Raw genomic sequence first — 15,706 nt, 5'->3', positions numbered from 1 at the left:
AGTATTGGCGCTGTGAAAAAAGCTCGAGAGAGATATTCATTTGGGCTTTGAAGCCTCAAGAAGGAATCAGGAGCGTATAAGTGCTACATGCAGTTTATTAGAGGATAAACTCGACAAATTAAGTTCTCGCACAGAAGTGCTTGAGGCAGGAATGAAAGTTATGCAGGGCAGAATTTTGGACAATAGTAAGGAAATTGAGATTACAAAATGTAAAGAGCGAGAGACTGACGAGAGAGTTGAGAGATTGGAAAACAAGCAAAGACGTAACAACTTGAAGAACTGTGATTAATCTTTTGAATGTATTGTTTTTTTATTAATTTTTGTGATATCAAATGTATGGATTGATGGGCTTTTAACGAGAAATTTTGTTATGCAAACAATAAATATATGTGATATATTTTTTTACATAAAGTGTTGAAGTTGTTTTCTCGATTATATATGGTCCAATCTTGGAATGTGTGGACAATGAGAAGAGTGTACAGGTATGTGTGATATTTGCGAATAGGTTTTACTCTGTAATACAATTTACCCAAGGGGATCTTTCTTTTCTCACTGAGTAAGTGCACTATTCCTTTTGGGTTTTAATGGGGCCCTCTTTATCCTATACAGCTTCATTTGCAATACAGAGCTGCCACCAGCAAGGTAAGTGGGTCGCAGCTTTACCTTCACTGCCCAGAAGCGAGATGTATTTATTTATTTATCAGCTTAAATAGCGCACAGCTACCCCCAACGGGAGTGTCCCTGCGCTGTGAATGGTAAGCAGTTGTAAGTGTCTCTGAGCGACTAAGGATTGGATAACTGCCAGGTTTTTAATTTGCGTCAAAATACTTTGATTGTTGATTCCTTTAGTTCCAACCATTTTAAAGGGAACCCTGCTTTACCAACAAACATTCCTGCTCTTCTACCTCTTTCCTTCCATTGTCTTGCATAGCACTGGCATCACTTCGCCTCGTGGCTACGAGAGACGGAGGGCTCCATCTCAGGTTACTAGCCTGATTCCGGTCTAGGAAAGACATGGCTTAGTAGTTTGGGCTGGACTGTTCCCATGAGGCACAGGGTCAAGGCTGATTTGCATATAGCCATTGTCTGACCTAGGGTGGTGTGGAGTGCAAAAAAACGATGGATTTAGGCCCAGATCTTTGTACTGGGGTGAATGTAAGACATTGTTCTGCATTCTGTCCATCAACTGTGTTTTTTGCAGTTTTCACCCCGAGTGGGCTGGGTATGCTCAGACGTGAGTCCCAGGCTCTCCACATCACTGGAGTCAAGCTATCCAGGCTGAAGAAGGCTGATAGCCAGAAACCAGTCCTTGGATGCTTGATTCCGGTCTAGGAAAGACATGGCTTGGTAGTTCAGGCTGGAATGTTTCCATGAGGCACAGGGTCAAAGCTGATTTGCATATAGCCATTGTCTGACCTTGGGTGGTGTGGAGTGCAAAAAAACGATGGATTTAGGCCCAGATCTTTGTACCGGGATGAATGTAAGACATTGTTTTGCATTCTGTCCATCAACTGTGTTTTTTGCAATTTTCACCCCGAGTGGGCTGGGTATGCTCAGACGTGAGTCCCAGGCTCTCCACATCACTGGAGTCAAGCTATCCAGGCTGAATAAGGCTGATAGCCAGAAACCGGTCCTTGGATGCTTGATTCCGGTCTAGGAAAGACATGGCTTGGTAGTTCGGGCTGGACTGTTCCCATGAGGCACAGGGTCAAGGCTGATTTGCATACAGCCATTGTCTGACCTAGGGTGGTGTGGAGTGCAAAAAATGATGTATTTAGGCCCAGATCTTTGTACTGGGGTGAATGTAAGACATTGTTCTGCATTCTGTCCATCAACTGTGTTTTTTGCAATTTTCACCCCGAGTGGGCTGGGTATGCTCAGACGTGAGTCCCAGGCTCTCCATATCACTGGAATCAAGCTATCCAGGCTGAAGAAGGCTGATAGCCAGAAACCGGTCCTTGGATGCTTGATTCCGGTCTAGGAAAGACATGGCTTGGTAGTTCCCATGAGGCACAGGGTCAAGGCTGATTTGCATATAGCCATTGTCTGACCTAGGGTGGTGTGGAGTGCAAAAAAACGATGGATTTAGGCCCAGATCTTTGTACTGGGGTGAATGTAAGACATTGTTCTGCATTCTGTCCATCAACTGTGTTTTTTGCAATTTTCACTGGTTAGAGGCGGCAGACCCGGAAGCAGAGGATGGCCCGGGACCAGGGTTCAATTCCCGACGCGGCAGGGTTGTGAACCAGGGTCAGCGGACTCGATAATTCTCGCCTCGGTGCCTACTCTAACCAGGGATCACACTCGGCAACTCTGGGCATTAGCTTGCCTCATCTCCACAACGGCCCCCCACAAACACCGGGGATGCCTGGTTTCACTTTGGAGATACTCAGGAGGGAACATCTCACAGGGAAAGCCAGGACGGGTTCGCCAGCGGTCTATAGCGCCAGGACGCCTCCGGGTAGCAGTGTGCTTTACAAGACACACACATTTACATTGACTATTTTTAAAAACTCAAAATTTCGCCATTGTAGGCCTGCTCTTTTGTTCTTACTTCAACCTCACAGTCGTTTTATATGTTGTACAGTAGCATCTTTTGTCTTGCAACTATTTAAATTAAGGAGAAGTGTAATATTTTGAAAGTTTCTATACTGCTTTACATGCTACAGTTGCCGCTTGATGTACGGTATTTATTTTTGCCTATGGCTGTGCTGTATTCTTAATCTTTCATGCTCGAGAAATGTGGTGATTAAAGATGTTCTTGATTTGACTTGACTTGGCTCATTAAAAGGCTGCAAAGTTACTGTTATCGAGGGAAACATATATCTGTTTTGGGGAAGAAATATGGATAGGAAATCATCAAAATTGTGTGTGGCGGAGGATAAATGGGGCTCTTCACATCGAAATATATTTTCCCAATGGAGAGACAAATGAAAAGGAACATTTTGCGACTTATGATGCCCTTCCTCGTGACATTTATACACACGGATGTGTAAGCAAGTACTTTTTTGTATGTGTAAATTGCTAAACATGCCATTTTTTCTTAGGTATCTATAAGGCTCAGAATATAAAAAGTACTAAAAATATGTGCATACGTTTACATGAGTAAATCTCTAACTTTGTCTTTGTACGTTTTGCCTATCTTGAACCAGATGTTAATGTCCACGGCTCCTACATTTACGCCATCCTGTGAGAGCACAGCCATCAAGTGGATGGTGCAAGTGCCCATGTCAAAGCTATACCTTTTTGGAAGCTTAAGGCACATGTGGGTATTCTCACACCTCCCATAACACACTTCCTTTGTCCTTCTTGTATGACCTGCTCTCGGTCCAATTTTTCTTTGATCAGATTGTGTTGAAACTGTGCAATGGTGCAGTTTACATAAAAGGACTCAGTGTGTCAGTGCATTCATCATTGGTTTTAACCCCTGTAGTTGGTAGTACTTTTTGCTGGTTGCGGTTACTGTGGTCTCAAACAGCAGCAACTTGCAGTTGTCCACTAAGGAGTTGAGACTAAGGGTCCGATGTAGCAAGGCTTTTTGCTTTCACAAATGGGCCGGTTCGCAGAATCGGCCTGCTTGCAAATACAAAAAGACCTTTTGCAATGTATGTACCTTTTTGTATTTGCAAGATAGGTATTCGCAATTTTTTACGATTACCTAAATTGTGAATGCATTTGGAGAATCGCAATTTGTGATTGCCTAAATTCTATGCATGTAGCATTCGTTAAATGCAACTTTGCATTTACGAATCGCAAATTACCATCAACTTCAAGTTGATGGTAATTTGTGAATCCTTTGGAAAATGAACTAAAGTGCATTTTTTAAAGTGCCATGTGGCGCACATACATGCCCTTAGGGCATTTTTGTACGGCACATGTGCACACTTACCTTTTTTAGGGGGTGCATCAGGGGGCCTTAGGCCCCCTAGCACCCTTGGATTTGCATTCGTAAACTGCGATTACTAATTTGGTAATCGCAAATTGCAAATGCATTTCCATTCATTCCTATGGGCCTGTAGGCCCATAGGAATAAATGGTAATGCATTCCCTAATAGCGGATCACAATTTGCGATTCGCTATCAGGGAATGTTAAGGAATCGCTAAATATTTTGCGATTCCTCCATACATTGCATTTTGCGATTCCAAAATAGGGAATCGGTCAAATTCGCTATTTCAGAATCGCTAAAGGCTTTCTTGATACATTTGGCCCTTTACCCCTTCAATGTTTACCCAAGGGGTCATCACTGCAACCTCCCCCTTCAGTCTGGCAGAATATGGAATCTGCATTTACTTCCAGTGGTTTTGGTCACGCCTCCTGCCACTGGTAGAATGTTGTAAGGGCCACAAACTTGAATAGAGTACACTCCTATAATTCTCTACCAGTTGACCAAACTAAAGAACAAACTGAAAAATACAGGCGGCCAACTCCTGGCAGATACACAACTATATTATAAAGCTTATCTTTCGACCCAACACACAACTTCGCACAGCAATTCCCCTTAAAGTGTTCTACTGTCTTCCCCAGGCAATCATAATAAGGATGTAAAGACTGCTGAGTTCATTGTGATCTCACAGTAAATCTGTACCATTAGCTTCTAATTTCCGACTCCAAGTTAGGCGCAAATGGCATGTGGATGCATGGTAAGTCCCCCAAGCAAATACCTCCAAGTTTTGCAAGAAAAAAACATTTCACAAGGGGAAATCACTCTAGTTTTAGTGTTGTGCAAAGTCCACCATATGCAGCCACCATCTTTAATTTGTATGGAGCCCTAGTCCTACAGGGGGCGTCTGTCCTTATTTGAAGCCTCTATTGGGGCAATGGAGTGAAAGAGGAGTGCCTAATGAATCCTTAGACCTCTCACTATTTATCCACATTATTGTGGCTGATAAGATAGCATATACTTGTAAAGTGCATGTTCTCCCCTTACATACCTTGGCCCTGAATAACATATATTTAATTTTCACCCTACTCTATTGTACTTGTTTCATGGACATGAAGCAGGACCTATCTGTTTATAAAAGAGATTCAAGAAATATGACTCCAATAGGGCTTTATGCTCCTCCAACCAGGGGCTGGTGTGTATCCTAAGAATACATAAGGAAAGGTTAGCAGGATGGTACCTTGCCTATTTGGCAGCTAAAAACTGGAATTTCACTCCCTAAAGCACTGGGAAATCTAGAGGCCAGATGTACGAACTTTTCATTTTGCGAGTCTCTAATAGCGATGTTTTGCGGCTCGCAATTAGAGAATCACAAAATTAAATGTACTAATGTGTCTCATACACATTATTAATTCCCAATAGGCTCGTAATTGACCTGCCTCATGAAAATTCATGAGGCAGGTCGCAATTTGCGAACCATTGGGAATGGGCAATAAGACAGGGAAGGTGGCCTGCTGGGGACAGCAGACCACCATGTCTGTGTTTGCTTTTAAATAAAGCAACTTTTTGGAGAAATCCAGCACGTTTTCCTTAAAGGTAAATGGGATGCATTTCAAAAAGAAATTTTTTAATTTTCTATGAATTTTTTACGTTTTTGCAACCAGGGGACCCATTTCCATTTGCGACTGGCTCACCACCTACTTCAAGTAGGTGGAACACTGAGATTATTTTGCAACCACATATTGGTTGCAAAACAATTGAACGTCTGCCTGAGACTTGTTAATAGGAAGGGATGCCCTTGGCACGCCCCTTCCTAATAGCCACTCACAATCCCTATTTTACAAGTCAGTAATAGGTTACCGACTCGCACAATAGGGTTAGTACAGTATTAAAGCCATTTTAGTGGTCGCAATCGGCCCGAATCTCCATTAGCGACTGCTAAAAACGGTCGTACATCTGGCCCTAGATGAGAAGGCTTTTAAGGTACCACTAAATCACACCTTTTCAGGGAATGCTGAAGATGTACTCTGCTCTGCTCTACAAGCCTTATCTAGGTTGGGACGCAACTTGGGAAGCAGCTGTGCGCTTTACAGAGGCCATTCATTCGTTCGGAAGGATGAACGGCTTAGTAGACTCGCTGGGATTCGCCTGTGATAAGGACGTCAAACACAGAAATGTAATCGAAAAAGCATCGTATAAAGAGGCTTAAGTACATATCATAGAAGAAAATGTCTACATTTTGACCGGTATATTTTAAGTTGCTAACAGTTCACAGTAATACACTTGAAAACATTGTGATGTGTGTGAGCAAATACTATCCTTCTTTTACCACTGCCGGATATGACTATGACGTACGCTGCACGGCGTGTGTCAAGAGAGGAGGCAGGAACCCGCCCTGCATTCACTCTACTCTAACCACAGCCACCAGCTCCACAGAGCAGCAGATGGTTAATCAGTAGACGCCGCTCACAATAATTATATACAAAAAACTCTAGACCTTCCCAATGCATCTGATATTGTGACAGCTATTTGGCAAGACTGTTTAAGTGTGGTGGAGACAACTGCGTAACGCAAGCCCCTGCAGCCTCTGCGGCACAGAGGGCCCCGCCAGCTCAAAGTCCCCCCAGTCCTTCGGGTGGGCCCCATTCAGCCCAAGGCCAAAGAATATCTGTAAGATAAGGGTGACTCAAGGGGCCCCTCACAACAATTTGCAGGGAGGCCCTACCATTTTGCATTACGTCACTGGGTGGGGGGTTGGACTGGTGTTTGTTGGTAGACATGAGCATGTTTATCATGGTGTGTGAAACATATTGCATCTTTGCAAGTGTGGCAGCTCCTCTTACCAGCGTCAGTCAGTGCTTGGCCCTACTGGATGCAGTCGGGCTGGACTGTTTCCATGAGGCACAGGGTCAAGACTGATTTGCATATGGCTGGGTCTGAACTGGGGTGGCAAAGTGAGCTAAATAACAATGAAGGATTCAACCCAGATCTGTGACTGGGGGTGAGTGTCTGAAAAGTTTCACTGCTCCGTTCATCATCTCCTTGGGTTTCCTGCTGGATGCAAAGCCATGGCGTGTCTACTGTTGGGGTAAAAAAGGAATTAAGCTACTTCACTCTCATGCCACTGCAATATAAATGATTTGCTTTTCCTTTAAAATTGCAGGGTAGTTGGCATGGGTACATTGCAAAATAACATGTAAGACCATCCTTTGTGTCATAGAGGTCTATACAGGGCTTAGTTTGTGAAACAATAAGTATGGGGCTCTAAGGTTTTCTTAAGAGCCTGCTTTTCGCACTACTGGATAGTGGTGTTGCCAGTTACAAGGCTGTATATTCTTGTTTCCACCTCATCCCTGTTTTTTCTACCATTCTACACTTCCTGTCTCTTTATCCCACTTTTGCAGGTTTCTTTTACATCTTTGCTTTCTCCCTTTGTGACTGTTTTCAATTATTTCTCTTTCTATCTTCCTTTTCTGCCACTCTCTCTGGGTCAAAATCTGTTGATGAAAAATTAGTCCCACTCCCCAGAAATGAGCACTGGTGCCCAGTACCTGCAACCACTGGCACAAATTAAGCACAATGTGATCAAGGATGTAGTAAGACACTAAAAAGCAGGAAGGTGTCCTAATCCAGGAATAAATCCTACAGATGATTCCGCAGAAGTCTTTGGGTCAAAGTACAAACTGGCTAAATGTTCTGAACCAAAGCTACGGTGGTGCGTAAAGGGTTGTGGTTTATTCATTGAGATTTCTTTGCAACTGAGAGTTCTCCAAATACTTCACAAGAAAGCATTTTGCATGTGAGCTGTAAGCTATTCACAAGAGAACCAGGTGAGCTTTATTGATGGGTAAGCATTAAGCATGGGCGGAAAATCCGTTACGCTCGCGGATTTTGCGGATTTTCGGTAAATTCGCGAGATCCGCGAATTTCCCGCAAAATCCGCAAATTCGCACGCAGCGGATTTTTTTTCTTCGTGATACAATTTTGCTGCGTGCGGTGTAAGTTCGCAATTGCGAACTGGTACAAAACCCTCGCGAACTGGCAGAAATCCTTGCGAACTGGCAGAAATGCTTGCGAACACAAAAAAGCATTCAGCAGGTTCAAAAGTTCAAACTCATCATTAGTAACCATTCCCTGTAGTGCTTCCTGACAAGGGCCCCTCCAGAGTTCAGTTGCTAGTTGCAACAATTATATGACCCTGCTCTGACCCTCACAGCAGGCTCATAGAATAGCTACAAGTAGGCCACAAAGGTCCAGGAAAAAAAAATTGCACTGCAACAGAAAGCAAATTACAGATAAGGAAGCAGGTGCCAGACTGGAATTTTAAAACAGTGACACATTAATAAATCAACCCCAAATTAATTCATGTCAGTTGAAGCAGGCAGGTGTGCTTGCTTTCCCCCCCCATAATCTACAGTGATGATGAACCAGAGGGTGGCATTGATGCACCAGAGGATAGCATGGGTGAAACAGAGGGTGGCAGGGGTGAAACAGAGGGTTCTGGGAACCTGTGATGATGAACCAGACGTAGAAAGAACATAATCGTGACCGTTGCGAGCCGACATGTAAGTTCGCAATTGCGAACTGGTACAAAACCCTCGCGAACTGGCAGAAATCCTTGCGAACTGGCAGAAATGCTTGCGAACACAAAAAAAGCATTCAGCAGGTTCAAAAGTTCAAACTCATCATTAGTAACCATTCCCTGTAGTGCTTCCTGACAAGGGCCCCTCCAGAGTTCAGTTGCTAGTTGCAACAATTATATGACCCTGCTCTGACCCTCACAGCAGGCTCATAGAATAGCTACAAGTAGGCCACAAAGGTCCTGGAAAAAAAAATTGCACTGCAACAGAAAGCAAATTACAGATAAGGAAGCAGGTGCCAGACTGGAATTTTAAAACAGTGACACATTAATAAATCAATCCAAAAGTAATTCATGTCAGTTGAAGCCGGCAGGTGTGCTTGCTTTTCCCCCCCATAATCTACAGTGATGATGAACCAGAGGGTGGCATTGATGCACCAGAGGATAGCATGGGTGAAACAGAGGGTGCCAGGGGTGAAACAGAGGGTTCTGGGAACCTGTGATGATGAACCAGACGTAGAAACAACATAATTGTGACCGTTGCGAGCCGACATGTAAGTTCGCAATTGCGAACTGGTACAAAACCCTCGCGAACTGGCAGAAATCCTTGCGAACTGGCAGAAATCCTTGCGAACACAAAAAAAGCATTCAGCAGGTTCAAAAGTTCAAACTCATTATTAGTAACCATTCCCTGTAGTGCTTCCTGACAAGGGCCCCTCCAGAGTTCAGTTGCTAGTTGCAACAATTTTATGACCCTGCTCTGACCCTCACAGCAGGCTCATAGAATAGCTACAAGTAGGCCACAAAGGTCCAGGAAAAAAAAATTGCACTGCAACAGAAAGCAAATTACAGATAAGGAAGCAGGTGCCAGACTGGAATTTTAAAACAGTGACACATTAATAAATCAACCCCAAATTAATTCATATCAGTTGAAGCAGGCAGGTGTGCTTGCTTTTCCCCCCCATAATCTACAGTGATGATGAACCAGAGGGTGGAATTGATGCACCAGAGGATGGCATGGGTGAAACAGAGGGTGGCAGGGGTGAAACAGAGGGTTCTGGGAACCTGTGATGATGAACCAGACGTAGAAACAACATAATCGTGACCGTTGCGAGCCGACACGTAAGTTCGCAATTGCGAACTGGTACAAAACCCTCGCAAACTGGCAGAAATCCTTGCGAACTGGCAGAAATCCTTGCGAACACAAAAAAAAATCCGCAAATTCGCGAGAATTCGCGGATTTTGCGGATTGGGAGTTCGCAAATTCGCAAAATTTGCGAACGCCAGATTCGCAAAATTCGCCCATGCTTAGTAAGCATGTGCATGTAGGAGGCCAATTTCCAGTGGCGGCTCCTCTGCTAAGGCGGAGGAGTGTCGCTGCACTGCCTTGAAGCAGCAAAAGAAAGGAGTAAATAAACTGATAATAACATATTTGTTATTATCATTTTATATTTTCCATAATACAATTAAGTGTACAGTAAGTGCTGCAGGAGTAGGAGGAAGCTTGGGAGATTATCGGGTAATGAAAGGAGCTCGATCGGCCCTATGACAGCTCAGGGACAAGTCTTCTCTGCCTTGCTTCCATGGTGATCACTGCCTGGTCCCATGGTAGCAGCCTCACCTTCCAAATAGAGGCTCAAAGAAATCATGTTAATGCAGATTATCCATACGTGGAGAACTGTTTCAGAAGCGCAAGCTGGCACAAGGTTGCAACTGATGCTCAATATTTTTATTTTGGCTGAATGCCAGGTTCTACTTCCGTGTGAGAACGTACATTTTTGCACAGAAGACACAAGTGGTTGTAAACCAGGTCCATATGTTTTTTTAAATGTATTTATTTTATTTAGTTATTGTTTCAAAGTTAAAAAAAAAACATCTCAATAGTAAGAAACAGCTACATCTTCATACATGGCACAATCAGAAAAGTAGAATCCATTTGGTGTTGCATTAAGGAATCAAGAATTCATACAGTACGTTGTAAACAACAGTAAAATAATGACAAGGAATTCATGCTGGAGTTGCAACTCTTGACAAAGAATCAGTTGTCATCAGCGGCAGTGTCATAATCACATCAGTGGGCTACAGATGGACTCTGGATCCCAGGGATAAGGGGGGTCCCTCTTGAAACGGCCACCAGATGTCCCTGGGTCTGCTAGAAGGTGGGATCATTGAGTATTATACCATTAACTGCTCTTGACAATGTGCCATATCTAATAACCACTCTCAAACAATGGGCACGCGTCCCCGGCCCCATGTACAGCCACCCTGCGTTAGCAAGGACCAGGGCCAAGGCAAGAAACCCTTTATTATTGTCAAGCATCTCCGCAGGGAGACAAAGAAGCGCCAACCCTCGTGAAGGATGCAGGTGCAGATCAGATGAAATATGATCGAGAAGGTGGAGAAGACATCATGCCAGTAGGCCGGAAGTGGGGGTCTTTGCCAGGCTAGGTGCATGAAGTCGGCCTCCCCATCATGGCATCTGGCACACTCAGCTTAGAATTACACAGTTTAACTGGGCTGCAATATGCCTTGAGAAGAAAGCAAAAATGTATAAGGCGTAGTCAGCCATTAGGGGAGAGAGATTGCTTTGAGTGGGGAAGAGATTTGTACAACTTGTTACTAAGAAGGAGAGTTGGAGAATCTGGGGGCCATTTCACGGTAGACACAAGTGATGGTTATCACAAACTGGTATTTGTGCAACTGCAGTAAGGTACTCGAACAAGGAAGCCCAGGCTGACAAAAGAGTCGATCTAGTCAATTCAAATGAATCGAATTGCACAGCTGTTGCATGATTATTTCAGGAATCATAAGGCTTCCATGGATTCCTTTGTTATATTACATACATTTTTAAGAACTATTGCAATATATTTCTACATTTCTCTCTCTATCTTCAAAAGAAGGATCAGCCTTAAGTTGAGCACAGGTGCGGTTCTTTCTGCTGCATGTAGTACTAATGGTTTTGAATAAAAGCAGTTTGTTATGTTGCCACAGATACAATATTTTTCAACATAAATTTTGAACCTTATTACGAGTCTGGCAGTCCACAGACTGCTTTACTTGTGGGTGTTCAGCATTGGCGGTCCTACAACCACCCTATTATGACCAGGGCGGTCAGTCCACCCTGGGACCACTGCAATCACCAGGGATCAGAGATCCCTGGCAGTAGCGCAGTGTCTGGAGTCCGCAATATAATTGGTGTGGTCGCTGTGTCATTGCCAAGCATATTAGGAGCTTCCTCCCCTCCACACTTTTCATGGCAGTGCGACCACCATGAAAGGTGTTGCAGTGAGGAAACCAAGGGGGCCCTACAGGGACTCCTTGTGCTTCTGCACCATGCGGTGCATTTAGGGGGGCACATGTAGTGCCCCCTGTGTGCATGCACCCCGTACCTTCACAACATGGACTGCAGCAGTCCATGACATGCAGATTCTGATTTTGACGTCAATTTCATAGGCACCGCGTAGGAATGCCAAAGAACAGCCCGCCAGCCAGGAGAAAACTCCTAATCTGGTGGGTGGTTGAAACATGGGTTTGGCGGTGCGGGAGCACGAGGGTCCTGCTCCCACACCGCCAAACTCAAAATAAGGCACTCAAATAAACTGACATTTTTGTTGGTCAAGCTGTCAACCGCTATCCAGAAACAAATCCCTGAAGATATAGTACCAAATTATGAAGACGGTGGGCCCCACAAACAGCATTTACAGTATCTTGTATTGTGGGACCCAAACTTTCCTGTTCAGGAAGGACCTGCAAACTCTTGCTTTTACAGCAAATGAATGGGTATATTTGAAATGATGACGTTCTCTGATATACGTTGCATGCATTCAACGCAAATCAATTAACACTTTTTGGCCCAGGACATATTCTCGTTACCAAACCTACAATGCAGTGCCGGAGGCTTCAAGGAAGTTGTAGAATTTAGACCACAACAGAAAAGTTCCAAGCTTTTGGCCTGCCTATCAGGGCTTTGACATATTACATGTACTTTCACACAGGAGAGAATCTGTAACCATCGCCCCCCCACCTCCCCAAGCAGGCCAGAGATTTCTTTGGCACAGCACCAGTCTTTACTGCCTTCCCCTGGCAGCCTGGCAGCCTGGCTCTGTTCCGGGGCACCCCAAACATTCCTGATGAAGGGAAATGGGCTGACAAGAGTGAGTACTGTGTGGGCCCGCTGGCCACATAATAGACGGGATAGAGGATAAACACCCAACAGGCGACCCTGCTATCCTACATGGGCTCACAGAGCACTGTCTTGATGCATGCACACTCTGGCACCGCCTGCACTTGTGCACACCTTAGGATGAGCATGTTGTAGATTTACATGTAGTCTCCAAGCACCGATCTGACTTCACATGCCAAAGCATATTCCATAATATGAGTTATAGTCCTTCTGGACGTGTATTAAAGACAGTAGCGCAAGGGGGGCACCCTTTTATAGGGCCCCCATAGCACTGTTGCACTACAGAAAGAGACAAAGATGCTTGTGCAGCCCTTTCTGTAATACTGACAGCACAAGTACATATAGCACTGTTGCTCTCTTGAAGAGGGTGTTCCCTTATTTGGCATTGGGCCCAGTCCAATGCAAATGAAGACACTACTTTGCCTCTACTCCTGCACCATATTTTGGGCATGGGTGCAGAGGCTGACTGTGCATCACAAGAACATGGCGCAGCCAGAATGCCCACAGAAGGCAGCCCTCTGAGGGTGGTAAAAGGGGTGCTAAGAACCACCCAGACATCCCCGTGCAGGTGGGTATAGTCATCCACTTCAAAGAGCTGGTACATCTTTCAATAATGGGCTGCCCCCATGGGGTAAAACGTTATATGTCATAGGGTGCACTGTCCCTGCTTGTGCCTGGTGTACCTATTTACAGTCGGGCCTAGGTTTGAATATTTTGCCTTTTTGATATTATCTTCTGACCTGGGTACTCTTACATTCATTCAATATTTTCTACCATTCCACAGATCAGCTGGACATTATCTCAATGGCTGAAACAACTATGATGCCAGAGGAAATCGAACATGAAATGGCAAAAATTCAGCGACTCCGGGAAGTCTTAGTCCGAAGGGAGTCCGAACTCAAGTTTATGTAAGTGCCATCTTAATCCCTTATCTTAACATGTAAGAGAATGTTTAGGCTTTGTCGGCCAATCAGCTTGAATATAAAGATTACTTGGGTAGAGTAGGCAACAGCCCATAGTACACCTTTGCTTATTTATTTACGATTTAAATATTTTTTGAACTTGCTCTGCTTCGATCAAGCATTTTCTACGTATTAAGGAACATTCTAAATGTCATTATGTTGAGGTAACTGCCCTTTGGACTCATTATCTACTCTTGGGTTTGGCCCATGGGGGTTTGGGTCACGGCAATTATCTCATGATAATGCCCCCCAGAATTTTCATTAATGCTATAATGAAACTGCATCCACGGAGAGGTGTGTCTGACGCGGACTGGACTTCCTCAGAATAAGTATGTCACAAACAATCTAATTTGTTCACTCATCTGAATACATTATCTTAATTGCAAGCATTAAGACATGTGATAGTAGGATGCAGATGAGTCACGATCAGACAAAACTGAATATTTAATTGGTAGAAACAAATGAAAATTATTATTGGGAAGGCGAGGTTGTTGTGTCTCCAGTATACAGGGGCAATGTGGGGGGGGGAGGGGGTACTTTTCAGCCTGTCGTACGGTATGGTATGTGTTGTGTGCTCTAGTATACCGGCGGGGGCGATAGAAGCGAACAATTCTTACCTTTGTAAACAGGAGGACCAACAACACAAAATATGAAGCACAAACTGAATTGTGTACCTATGTATAACTCCCTTGAGTGGCACATTTTTATGTATATATACATTCACACATATATGACATAAAACACCCTCTACAATATGTTATAAGGATATCTCACCCTATTGAGGAGCGAGGATTATGGAAGTCCAAGGGTCTCAGCTTGTAAGAAGTTTAGAAGAAATGATAATAGGTTGAGAACATTTACCCCATTGTTTGTGGGGGAGAGATGGTCTGTGAGAGGTTGGCAGAACATTTCTGAGGACAGCAGTGGAATTGTTGAACCGGTCACCTCAATGAACATTAAAGTCTCCATTAGTGATATTGGTGATGAAGCACAGAGTTGATTATAAATGTAATGACTTATTGAAATTATGAAGCGGATAAAAAATATTGCTGTATTTGGGAATCTCACATCACTAAAGTTGGTTCTCGAGGGCATGGCAGCTGCTCTTCAAGCCATATTCAGATAAGGTTGCATCTAGTATAGTATTGTCTGATGTATTTGGACACGCCTGAGTAAGAAGTTGTATGACAGCGGAACACATGGCTAAACCACGCGTGCCTCTACTACGCGGCCCAAACAACGAATGCGTCTAAACAGCGCAAGCCTATACCACGCATGCCTTTACCACCAATTTTGTGTTAAAGGTATGACTGGTAAAGGGATGTGTGGTAAAGATCAAACCCCATCCCCCACCCTGTGCCCTAAATACGACCCAAACCCGAGACCTAAACACTACAGCATCCCCCACCTGAGCTACCCTAACCCTCTCTGAGCCCTAAAAACTAATCCTACCCCCTGGCCCCAGCCCCACTTACCTCACCACTCCTGTACCTTCCTGCTCCTGGTACCGCCCAACCAGCATCTAGACCTCGCACTGTCTTAGCCACACATATGCGTGGTTAAGGCATATGCGTGGTTCAGGCATGTGCTGTTGAGCTTGCGGGTAAACGTCCCGCATGGCTCTGCCCGTGTTGTTAAGGCCGTTTCCTCTAAGTGGGAAACATCCTTTACAACGTAACTGGTACAACGCGGTACCGTTACGACGCAGCTTTAACAACGAAAGTCGTTACAACGACTTTCGCTGGAGGGCGCTCTAGAATAGGGGATAGGGAATAGTTTAATTTACTATCCAACACCTTCCCTACTATCCACGGGGACTGGTGTTGGAATAGCAAATCAAACTGTTCACTATCAGCACTATCAGCGCCTCCCAACGCAAGTCGTTGTAATGACTTGCGTTGTTAAAACTGCATCGTAAAATGACGCGTTGTAACGGTAGGTGTTGTACCGTCATACATCCCCTCTAAGTAGGTAGTAGAAAAGATAGCAAAACAATAAATCAAATTATCATTGTATCCTTGTTAGAAACGGTTAGCGTGGTGCAGAGCGGTCGGACCAAACTCCGAGGTAATGTGTAAAGCATCAGCGTAGCACACACAGG

At 44.3% G+C, this 15,706-nt stretch overlaps 1 protein-coding gene across 1 annotated transcript in view; it reads left to right on the top strand.

Moving 5' to 3' along the window:
* Positions 1–15,706, top strand: part of BMERB1 (bMERB domain containing 1) — an 821,757-nt gene that overhangs the window by 327,906 nt on the left and 478,145 nt on the right. Inside the window, exon 2 of the mRNA XM_086941442.1 lies at positions 13,428–13,551. Within this exon, the coding sequence (XP_086797568.1) occupies positions 13,428–13,551 (124 nt within the window). The remainder of the gene's footprint in view (positions 1–13,427; positions 13,552–15,706) is intronic.

Source organism: Lissotriton vulgaris, chromosome 10 (genome assembly GCF_964263255.1).
Source record: "Lissotriton vulgaris chromosome 10, aLisVul1.2, whole genome shotgun sequence".
NCBI classification, from domain to species: domain Eukaryota; kingdom Metazoa; phylum Chordata; class Amphibia; order Caudata; family Salamandridae; genus Lissotriton; species Lissotriton vulgaris.
This window is presented reverse-complemented; position numbering and strand designations above follow the sequence as displayed.